This window comes from Podarcis liolepis (assembly GCF_965112155.1).
Source record: "Podarcis liolepis genome assembly, chromosome: 4".
NCBI lineage: Eukaryota > Metazoa > Chordata > Lepidosauria > Squamata > Lacertidae > Podarcis > Podarcis liolepis.
This window is the reverse complement of record NC_139558.1, coordinates 106,387,821-106,399,455: the sequence shown is the minus strand read 5'-3', so window position 1 is coordinate 106,399,455 and position 11,635 is coordinate 106,387,821. Positions and strand designations below refer to the sequence as shown.

Below are 11,635 nucleotides of genomic sequence, written 5' to 3'. Positions count from 1 at the left end.
GGAAGTGGGGGCATATACCTCAGTATAATGCAGCCTCTTTTGTGTGTGAACCCTCTGGCTACTGGCCTAGCCTGTTGCTGTGGGTTTAAGATGGTAAACCCAGCGGCTGGTCGCGGTCTGTTTGCCCACTGGCAACGTTGTGAGGGAGAATCAGCTGCCAAAAGAGAAGGCCCCTAGCTCCCCACAGCTTTCCAAGTCCCCTCTCTCTGGGGTTTCTGGCAAGTGATCCAACAGTGCGCCAGTGTGAAGCCTGCCTTTGCTCCTCCATTGTCAGAAGTCTCCTGCTTCTGTCATAAGGAGAGGGAGCCCCTGGTGTCTCCTCCTTCTCCTGACTCACCTCTGCCTCTCGACCTTCCTCCTCCCACCTCGCCTCCTTCCTCTTCTGCCTCCGATTCTGGACTGCATTCTGCCTCAGAGTCTCCCAGCTCACTAAGCCCTGTTACCCCTTCAGCTTCTGACACCTCGTCTTCCCGGGCTTCTCCCTGTTCTCCCTCTCACTGCTCATCCTTCCTCCACCTCCACTCCTTGGGCTGAGACATTTTCCCTTCCTGGTTCCCCGGCTGCTTCCTCCCACCATTCCTCTGTGCCCAACCAGTCCATGACATTGCTCCATCCCTCGGCCTCTGTCCCCACAAGGCAGCTTCCCCTGACCTGATCTGGTTCCACAGCCGCTGCTTCCCTTCTGCCCCCATGAAAAGGTGGATCAGGAGGTCTTGCTGGCATCATTCTGTCTCCTGAAAGAGAAAACAGGTAAGCAGGATGCCAGGCGTGCCCATGTCTCTCACAGGTGAAACAGGCATCTCTATCTACAGATGGGCCTTTCAGAAAGCCTTACCTGCTGAGTGCATTTGGACATTTGTGCCCATTTCATATGTTAGTCATGCAGAAATACATCTCTCCTCTTCTGGACCCTTCCTCCCTACTCCCCCCCCCCAAAAAAAAAACTTGATGAAAAGAACCCAGAGGTTATATGGGGAAACCAACAGAATGAGACCAAATGGAGAAAAACCGCCTTCCTCCTTACCCAGTGGCCTCTCTCTGGTGTCCAACGGAGGCCTTTCTGCCTCACAGGAATCTAGGTCCATTTCCTCAAAACGATCCTTTTCCTGAAAAAAGCAACAAGGATTCAAAATAGAGAATGAATGACAAGAAATAGCAGAAAGATAATGGAAAAGTCAAAAACTTTAAGAGTGTGAGATCTCATTCCATGGATGCCTTCCCAGAAAAAGCATGGGCCATCAGCAGAGCATTATGGGATGTTCTCCATCCTCTTTGGAGCCCCCAATAATAATAATAATAATTTTTTATTTCTACCCCACCCTCCCTGGCTGGAGCCAATCTTTTGGCGGCTAACATCATAAATCTAACACAGTATACAAAGAACATAAGAACAGGCAATCGATTAAAATACTTCTTAAAATTAGTTCAAAACAAATTAAAATCTGGACAGATGGCAGTCCACTGGTATAATGATGATAATAATAATAATAATAATAATAATAATAATAATAATAATAATAATAATAATAATTTATTTATACCCCGCCCATCTGGCTGGGTTTCCCCAGCCACTCTGGGCGGCTTCCAAAAGAATATTAAAATACTGCGATACATCAAACATTAAAAACTTCCCTAAACAGGGCTGCCTTCAGATGTCTTCTAAAAGTCTGGTAGTTGTTCTTCTCTTTGACATCTGGTGGGAGGGCATTCCACAGGGAGGGCGCCACCACCGAGAAGGCCCTCTGCCTGGTTCCCTGCGGCCTCGCTTCTCGCAGGGAGGGAACCGCCAGAAGGCCCTCGGTGCTGGACCTCAGTGTCCGGGTAGAATGATGGGGGTGGAGACGCACCTTCAGGTATACTGGACTGAGGCCATTTAGGGCTTTAAAGGTCAGCAGCAACACTTTGAATTGTGCTCAGAAACGCACTGGGAGCCAATGTAGGTCTTTCAAGACCGGTGTTATGTGGTCTCAGCAGCCGCTCCCAGTCACCAGTGTGGCTGCCGCATTCTGGATTAGTTGTAGTTTCTGGGTCACCTTCAAAGGTAGCCCCACGTAGAGTGCATTGCAGTAGTCCAAGCGGGAGATAACCAGAGAATGCACCACTCTAGCGAGACAGTCCGCGGGCAGATAGGGTCTCAGCCTACGTACCAGATGGAGCTGGTACACAGCTGCCCTGGACACAGAATTGACCTGTGCCTCCATGGACAGCTGTGAGTCCAAAATGACTCCCAGGCTGCGCACCTGGTCCTTCAGGGGCACAGTTACCCCATTCAGGACCAGGGAATCCTCCACACCTGCCCGCCTCCTATCCCCCAGAAACAGTACTTCTGTCTTGTCAGGATTCAATCTCAATCTGTTAGCCACCATCCATCCACCAACCAACTGCCTGCAGACACTCACACAGGACCGTTACTGCCTTCACTGGTGCTGATTTGAAAGAGAGGTAGAGCTGGGTATCATCTGTATACTGATGAACACCCAGCCCAAACCCCATGATGATCTCTCCCACCGGCTGCATGTAGATGTTGAAAAGCATGGGGGAGAGGACAGAATCCTGAGGCACCCCACAGGTGAGAGCCTAGGGGTCTGAACACTCATCCCCCACCACCACTTTCTGAACACGGCCCAGGAGGAAGGAGCGGAACCACTGTATGACAGTACCCCCAGCTCCCAGCCCCTCAAGACGGTCCAGAAGGATGTTATGGTCAATGGTATCGAACGCCGCTGAGAGATCCAGCAGCACTAGGAAACAGCTCTCACCTTTGTCCCTAGCCCGCCGGAGATCATCAACCAGTGCGACCAAGGCAGTTTCAGTCCCATGATGAGGCCTGAATCCCGACTGGAAGGGATCCAAATGGTCCGCTTCTTCCAGGCGTGCCTGGAGTTGTTCAGCAACCACTCTCTCAATCACCTTGCCCAAGAATGGAAGATTTGAGACTGGGCGATAGTTGGCCATCGTGGCTGCAATAAAGATGGTTTTTAAAGAAGCAGTTTAATAACCGCCTCTTTCAGCAGGTCTGGGAAGGCTCCCTCACGGAGGGAAGCATTCACCACCCCACGAAGCCCATCGCCCAGCCCTTCCCGGCTAGCTTTTTAAGCCAGGATGGGCAAGGATCCAGGAGACAGGTGGTTGGTTTCACTCGTCCAAGCAGCCTGTCCGCAAAGATATATCACCTGCCTGATAACAAATGTTGGAAATGTAAGGAAACTGAAGGAACATTCTTTCACCTCTGGTGGACCTGCCCTAGGGTTAAGGCTTTCTGGGAAATGATATATAATGAGTTGAAAAAGGTATTTAAGTATACCTTCCCTAAGAAACCAGAGGCCTTCCTTTTGGGCATTGTTGGCCAGAGGGTGTTAAAGAAGGACCGAACTTTCTTTATGTATGCAACAACAGCAGCAAGAATACTTATCGCAAAACATTGGAAGACCCAAGAGTTGCCCACTCTGGAAGAATGGCAGACGCAACTGATAGACTATATGGAATTGGCAGAAATGACTGGCAGAATCCGAGACCTGGGAGAAGAGGCAGTGGAAGAGGACTGGAAAAAGTTTAAGGACTATTTACAAAAACATTGTAAATTGTATGAGTGTTAAGAAGGATGCAGGACTGAAAACAACACGGCACCAGCAATTTAGTTGAAAGAAACATGAGAATAAGTGAGATTTGAGAAATAAGATAAATTTTGGAATGACATTATGTCTAAATTAAGTATTTAAGTATTTGATAAAAATGTTTAAAGTTGGGGACATAATATTTGAAAACTACAAAATAAGAGTTGAAATAAGGTGATAAATTGCTGTTTATGATTCTATAACTGGGAACGCAGGGATGGGAGATGCGAGGAAGTCCAAAAGTTTAAGAAAAGATGGATGTTAGATATCTGATTTTGTGGTGTGTTTGTTACTATATGTTTGTTTGTTTTTTGCTTTTTTCTATTGTTCTTTGTTTGTTGTATTTGGGTGAGGGTGTTATATGTGTTTGGTGAATTTAATGTTTAAAATCTTTAATAAATATCTTTTTTTAAAAAACAACAAGCAGCCTGTTCACATCCTCGAAGGTAACAGATTGGAATTGATCCCACGCAATTTGACTAGACAGGACTCTAGCACTCTCCCGCCCCGGCCCTGCTCCCACGGTGGAGTCTACTTCTTCCCGAATCTCAGCGACTTTATCTGCAAAAAACTTTGCAAAATCATTGCAGGAGATCATGTGGCCCGTACTGGGCCCCGATGTAGCAGGTGGTTCCGCTAAATTGCGGACCACCTAAGAAAGTCTCCTGCTGCTGTTTTCTGCAGATGCAATAGAGGTGGTGAAGAACGTCTTCTTCGCCGTCGCTATCGCCACTTGGTAGGCTCGACATTGAGCTCTAACCCGTGTCCGGTCAGATTCGGAATGAGTTATCCGCCACCGGCGCTCTAGCCGTCTCAACGATTGTTTCATTGCCCTCAGATCTGTGGAAAACCACGGGGCTGTCCGGGCTCCATGCAATCGGAGAGGGCGCTTCGGAGCCAGACAGTCAATAGCCCTGGTTAACTCCGCATCCCAGTGGGACACCAGGGAATCGGCTGAAAGGCCATCAACATGGGATAAAGCATCCCCTACCACTCTCTGGAAACCATTTGGATCCATTAAGTGGCGGGGGCGGACCATCTGAATCGGTCCCACCTCCCTGCAGAGGGGAAGGGTCGCGGAGAAGTCCAGTTGCACCAGGAAGTGATCTGACCATGGCACTTCTTTCGTTTCGCTTGTCAGATCACCAACATCCATAGAGGTAAACACCAGGTCCAAGGCATGTCCGCGGCTATGGGTTGGGCCAGACTTATTCAGGGACAGCCCCATGGAGGCCATGCTTTCCACGAAGTCCCGAGCGGCCCCTTGTAAGGTCGTGTCGGCATGGATGTTAAAATCCCCTAGGACAACCAAGCTAGGTGTCTCCAGGAGAACATCCGCCACGACCTGAAGCAGCTCGGGCAGGGAATCCTTGGTGCAGCGGGGAGGTCGGTACACCAAAAGGAATCCTGTACTGCCCCTATTGCCCAACTTCCAGAACATGCACTCAGAGAACTGGGTCTTCCCAATAGGACGCCTGGTGCAAACTAATGACTTCCTAAAAATCACTGCAACCCCCCCTCCCCGCCCACATGACCTGGGTTGCTGTGCGTAAGAGAAACCTGGTGGACAAGCAGCGGCAAGAACAGGCCCATCTGCTTCATCCAACCAAGTCTCTGTTACACATGCCAGGTCAAGTCCTCCATCCACGATCAAGTCAAGTAAAAATGAGAGTGGTTAATATTCGCTAGGGCCAACTACTGTTACCACTGGTCTTATAAAGGAGGTGTGAGCGGGCTAGGAAGCCTCTTTAATGCTTATTCTTGGACTGAAAGAAAAGAATCAGACTGAACTTTGAACCCTGAAGGCCTGGCAGAACACTCTGTCTTGCATGCTCTGAGGAAAGATGTCAAATCCCACAGTGCCCTGGTCTCTTGTGAGAGAGCGTTCCACCAGGACGGAGCCACATCCGAAAAGGCCCTGGCTCTGGTCAAGATAATATCCAGAGGAAAGTCTCCCTCACCTGCTTCCTCTCCTCTGCCTGACTCAGGAGGAAACCTTCGGCCAGGGCCACCGCCTGGGAACTGGTCTCCGCTCCACACTCCCTCACCCAGCTCTCCATCTCCGGAGGAAGGACAGCCAGGAACTGCTCCAAGATCACCAGGTCCAGCATCTCAGCTTTCGTGTGCCTTTCTGGCTTCAGCCACTGGTGGCAAAAGTGGTAGAGTCGGCTGCAAACCTCTCGGGGTCCTTTGGCCTCCTGGCAGCAGAACTGCCTCAACTGCTGGCTCTGCACCTCTGAGCGGAGGGTGTCCTCCTCACCCAGGATCTTCTGGCCAGAGTTTTCCCAGAATCCCCCACTGCTCCCAGTTTGGTTGGCATGGTCTCTTCCTGCTTCAGGGCCAGCTGGGTCTTGCTCATCCATCTGTGCTCTCAGGAAGCCTCAGAGAGATCGGAAGGAACCCTTTGGTCTTCTGCCAAGTTCTGTCTGTCTTAATGAGAAGCTCTAGCAAATCCTAGAAAGCAAATACATTGTTCTGTTACAGAATTTGTAGGTCAGGAGAAGAAACAGATCCCTGAACAAGCATGGATGAGTCTTGCCAGGAATCAGGACTGGACGGGACCAGAGCCCAAACCATGAGATACCTTTTTGAAAAGAAAGAGGAGGAGGAAGGGGAGAAGAAGTAAGTCTCCAGCCCTCTAGCAATGCAGAATGTGGAGGCAACGGAAGGGATTTCTGGGAGATGAGTCAGCCTGGTTGCTCCTGCCTTCCAGTCAATGCATGAAGTCAGAACTGACTGACAAGGGAGTCATTTGAAAAATGGATGCTTGGCTCTAGTGGGGGTCCTCATCCGGGGTCCTCAGGAGTTGATCCCCACCCCCACTCCCCTGCTTCTGTCTCCTTTTCTTGCACTTGGACTCTCTGCCGCTCACAAGACAGACTCCTGGGGTGGGGTCCCTTTTTCTTTGCTCTGAGGGCCAGGTATGTATCTAGTCAACCCCCTGAGGGCCAGGTGGGTGGGGCCAAATACATCTCCCTTGAAATATAGGCAGCTAATTTATTACTATTATTCTCTTAGATGGCTTAACACACGCACAGCCCTTGATGCCCAGGTCCCCGGAGGCTCAGTGAGTAGCAGCGCCCATTTCCGGCTGCTTTGCCAGCAACAATCCCTTTGGGAGAGAGAGGACGTGGTCCTGGGATGCCCTGCTCTGGGTGCGAGGGGATGGCTGCAGTGGCCTCCGTGGGGAGCTGCCCTGGGAGACACTGGGAAACTGGTCCCCAATGCAGCAGCCAGACTCTGGGCTGGGATCCCTCTCTTTATTCCTGGCCTCTCTTTCCCAATTTTCCTTCCTTCCTCCACCTCCTCTTCCAGCTTTCGAAAACCATTTGCAGATGTTTCCCCTGTTCTGCAATACTGCTGAGCGACGTCACACAGTCCTAGGGACTCCTTTGGGAGAAGGGAGATTTTTTCTGAAGGGGGGCGGAAGGCCAACTGAGTTTGAGACCCTCTGCTCTGCAGGAAGGAGAGCGTGGCAGACCTGGCCCCTCCCTGGCAGGACCCTCTCCTCCCTGACTTGGGGTCCCCCCCCCGCTCTCTCCTTCCCTGACCTTCCTCCTGGGGAATCTGGCAAAAAGCTCTGGCTCTCAGCCCCGGGGCTCCTTCCTCCTCTGGGTAGCAGGAGCATATGGGGGGGTCTTTGCACCCCTGACCCTCTCAACCCTGACTTGGGGTCCCCCCCGGAGGAGCAGATCAGGCCCCCCCGGCCCCCGGCCCTGCTGCAGCCCTGGGACCCCCACCAGATCCCAGAGAGAGAGGAGACTCACCAGATCCCAGAGAGAGAGAGGAGACTCACCAGATCCCAGAGAGAGAGGAGACTCACCAGATCCCAGGAGAGAGAGGAGACTCACCAGATCCCAGAGAGAGAGGAGACTCACCAGATCCCAGAGAGAGAGGAGACTCACCAGATCCCAGAGAGAGAGGAGACTCACCAGATCCCAGAGAGAGAGGAGACTCACCAGATCCCAGAGAGAGAGGAGACTCACCAGATCCCAGAGAGAGAGGAGACTCACCAGATCCCAGGAGAGACACCCAAGCAGGGAAGGACTGGGGAGGGAGGGGCCTTGGCTCTGGAGGACCTGCCCCCCTTGCTTCCTGGCCTCTCTAGGAAGGCAGCTCAGTTCCCTTTAACCCTTGCCATGCCGAGTCCCCCTTGGCAAAACCTCAGATTCTTCTTTTTCTATGGATTTGGGGGGGGGCAGCTGCCCCCCTGGCTCCCTCAATGCCCAGATATCCTTTTGGGGGCGAGGCTATCCTTTTGGGGGCTCAGAGCATCTCCTTCCCCTGGCCAGAAGCCGGAGGAAGAGTTTGCAGGGAAAAGGGCTTTGCAGGAAGGAAGGAAACTCATCCTAGAATTCAGGAAGGGGAGGAATGGGGGTGGGCTTGATCCACTACAGGGGGGCAATTTCAAAAGTCTTGATCAGGCCTTGCACCCCCTTTTTCTGGCTCCCTCCCCCTCCTGCAAGTGAGGGGAGCCCCCGCTCGCAACAGATCCATCCAGACCAAGCCCACAGGCTGCTGTTCTGCTCCAGGTTCTCCTGGTTGGTGTCTTTCTTTTTGTCCAAGGGAGCCCTCGGATTTCTCCGTTAAGACCCCCAGGGCTGGACTTGAGGGGTGACTGCTAATTAGGGGCAGCTAATTTATTATGATTATTCTCTTAGATGGCTTAACACACACACAGCCCTTGATGCCCAGGTCCCTGGAGTCTCAGGGAGTAGCAGCGCCCATTTCCAGCAACCATCCCTTTGGGAGAGAGAGGATGTGGTCCTGGGATGCCCTGCTCTGGGTGCGAGGGGATTGCTGCCGTGGCCTCCGTGGGGAGCTGCCCTGGGAGACACTGGGAAACTGGTCCCCAATGCAGCAGCCAGACTCTGGGAAACTGGGATCCCTCTCTTTATTCCCGGCCTCTCTCTCCCACCTCTTTTTTTCGGGGGGGGGGGTGTCTAGTCCACTTCCTTGTCCAGCTTTCGAAAACCATTTGCAGATGTTTCCTCTGTTCTGCAATGACGTTGAGAGACGTCACACCGACTTAAAGTCCCAGGGACTCCTTTGTTTAAAGAAGGGAGATTTTTTCTGAAGGGGGGGGGCGGAGGGCCAACTGAGTTTGGGATCCTCTGATCTGCAGGAAGGAGAGCGTGGCAGACCTGGCCCCTCCCTGGCAGGACCCTCTCCTCCCTGATCAGGCCCCCCCCGCCTCCTCCCCTGCTGCAGCCCTGGGACCCCCACCAGATCCCAGAGAGAGAGGAGACTCACCAGATCCCAGAGAGAGAGGAGACTCACCAGATCCCAGAGAGAGAGGAGACTCACCAGATCCCAGAGAGAGAGGAGACTCACCAGATCCCAGGAGGGGGCAGCGAGGCAGCCCTTGCAGCAGAGACACCAAAGCAACACCCCCCCCTTCCTTGCAGGAAAGGACTGGGGAGGGAGGGGCCTTGGCTCTGGAGGACCTGCCCCCCCGCCCGCTTCCTGGCCTCTCTAGGAAGGCAGCTCGCTTCCCTTTAACCCTTGCCAAGCCGAGTCCCCCCAGCTCAGCCCCGAAGAGATCCCGGCTGGCGAAGGGTCTCTCTAATCCAAGTGCAGAAATTGGGGGGGGGGGGGGGGGAGTGGAGATCCAGAGACGGGGAGCAACTGGGGCGGAGGGGGGAGCCTGTGCAACTGCCTCTCCCCCCCCTTTCCCTCCCGGCTGGACCAGAGCAGCTTCTCCTGGGGGGGGGACGCCCCCTCTCTCCCCCCCCCCCACAGATTGACATATTCATGGAACCGTTTTTTAAAGCCCATTTTGCGGGGAGGGGGCGCCTATGCCCCTGGTGGGGGACTTCCTCGCCCCCCCCCCCGCTAGATACGGCCCTGATCCCTGGGTCATCATCCAGTCCCACCCCCTGCAAGGCAGGAATCTCAGCTAAAGCATCCATGGCAGATGGCCGTCCGATCTCTGCTCAGAAACCTCCAAGGAAGGAGAGTCCCCCACCTCCCAAGGGAGACCTTTCCCTGCCCAGCTGCTCTTAGGTGTCCCTCAAGGCAGCGGGCCCTGAGTTCTAGCCCTGCTGAAACCATTGCACTGGCTGCCGAGGAGGAACCAAGCAAAGTTCAAAATAAATGATGGTGATGATGATGATGATGATAATTTATTATTTATACCCCGCCCATCCTTTTGGGGGTGAGGCTCTTGGCTGGACTCTGAGCATCTCCCTCCCTTGGCCAGAAACCAGAGGAAGAGCTTGCAGGGAAAAGGGCTTTGCAGGAGGCAAGGAAGCTCCTCCTAGAATTCCGGAGTGGAGAGATAGGAGGGGATCCCAGGGTCATCTAGTCCAACCCCAGCAATGCAGGAATCTCAGCTCAAGCATCCATGGCAGATGGCCGTCCGATCTCTGCTTAGAAACCTCCAAGGAAGGAGAGTCCCCCACCTCCCCAGGGAGACCTTTCCCTGCCCAACTGCTCTTAGGTGTCCCTCAAGGCAGCCGGTCCTGAGTCCAGCCCTGCTGAAACCATTGCACTGGCTGCCGAGGAGGAACCCAGTGAATATCATAATAAATAAATCCTATTCTCATCATGAGTAACCAAAACTTTCTTAAGCATGTTGCTATGCAAACATTCAATAGTATGCCATTTCCCCTCCCAGAAATGCTGAATTTCTAATTCAGTGGACTAAAAATGGATGGTTGTTATGTTTAGGGGAGCTTTTAATATTTGATGGACTATTGCATTTTAATATTTTGTTGGAAGCTGCCCAGAGTGGCTTGGGAAACCCAGCCAGATGGGCGGGGTATAAATGAATGAATAAATAATAATAATAATAATAATAATAATAATAATAATAATTGTTGTTGTTGTTCTTAATTGAATTGATATAGCACCCTTCATCAAAAGATCTCAGGAACATTGAAAACATAGAACTCATAAAAAGTATACAAATGATGCATCACCTCAAATTCTTCAAATAGGTGAGTTTTCTCTTTTGGAAAGAGGCAGGTGGGATCTCCACGGTTGCTAACAGAATAACATCGAAAGTCTAGTGAAATATGGGGAACCAAGAGCATCTGCTTGGCATGCAGAATGTCCCAGGGTCAGCCCCTGGCATCTCCCGCAAGGGCTGGATGAGACCCCTGCCTGAAACTGGGGGGAGCTGCTGCCAGTCAGTGTGGACTATACAGGGTTAGAGGGAGCCCTTGGTCGGGCTCAGCAGAATCTCCTCCCCCCAGACACCAGTTTAAGACTCTAGCCTTGCTCCACCTCTTCCTTTGCTCTTTCCTCCTCTGGCTCCGCCCGTCCTCTGGGGTCTTGCCCTTCCTAGACTGTTCTGACGCTGATTCCCCTGAGTCTTCCCCCTGCCTCCGGCGGGCTTTAGGACCTGGTTCCCAATCCAGGTTTTCTGCTGTCCCACGCGCCTGTACATTCGAACTTGGCACGCGCGCCCAGCCGGCAACCTTCCTCCTGACCATTACACTGCTCCTGTAACTGCTTCCCCCTTGGGGGGGGGCTAGCTGGACCTGACCTCCCCTCCATTCCCCCACTCTCCGATAGAGGCGTGGTCGGCCCTGACTCATCTTCTCCCCCGCTGGAGGAGACGCTGGCCCTGACACATGGGACTCTTCCCCCCCACTACGCTCTGGTGGGGAAGCTGGTCCTGATCTCCCGCTGCTGCTTTGGGAGTCCCCGCTGGCCCCTTGTTTCTGGTGCGTCCCCCCCTGGGACCCCCCTTGCCCTGACCATCGGCGCCTCCTTCTGGGAATCTTCCGATTCGCTGTCATACTCCCCTACGCTGCCCTCAGATTCTTCCCCTTCGCCCTCCATTTCCTTCCTCCCCTGTGCCTCTGTTCCTGAGCCCCTGACAGCAGGTGATACAACCTTGATGGCAGAAAGTGAGGAGGAATTAAAGAACCTTTTATTGAGGGTGAAAGAGGAGAGCGCAAAATATGGTTTGAAGCTCAACATAAAAAAAACTGAAGATCATGGCCACTGGCAAATAGAAGGAGAAGAAATGGAGGCAGTGAGAGATTTTACTTTCTTGGGCTCCATGATCA

General features: G+C 52.6%; 2 protein-coding genes across 9 annotated transcripts in view; one reads left to right on the top strand and one right to left on the bottom strand.

Annotated features, from left to right (window-relative positions):
* The window catches only part of LOC310705094 (uncharacterized protein), a gene marked incomplete at its 5' end in the record, with an annotated part of 105,973 nt that overhangs the window by 50,397 nt on the left and 43,941 nt on the right, over positions 1–11,635 (top strand). The window lies entirely within an intron of this gene.
* On the bottom strand, positions 25–9,123 carry LOC310705346 (uncharacterized protein). Of its 8 annotated transcripts, none has more exons than XM_083500023.1 (4): positions 8,895–9,123; positions 5,576–6,068; positions 1,025–1,106; positions 25–734 (listed from the first exon to the last, which is right to left on the bottom strand). In XM_083500023.1, exons 2-4 carry the CDS (start codon positions 5,975–5,977, stop codon positions 502–504), a joined length of 717 nt encoding a protein of 238 aa, XP_083356149.1. In that variant the 5' UTR covers positions 5,978–6,068; positions 8,895–9,123; the 3' UTR covers positions 25–501. The 8 variants fall into 8 exon arrangements, with proteins under 8 accessions (XP_083356149.1, XP_083356147.1, XP_083356145.1 ...); XM_083500021.1 differs by having other exon boundaries at positions 8,922–9,123; XM_083500019.1 differs by having other exon boundaries at positions 8,949–9,122.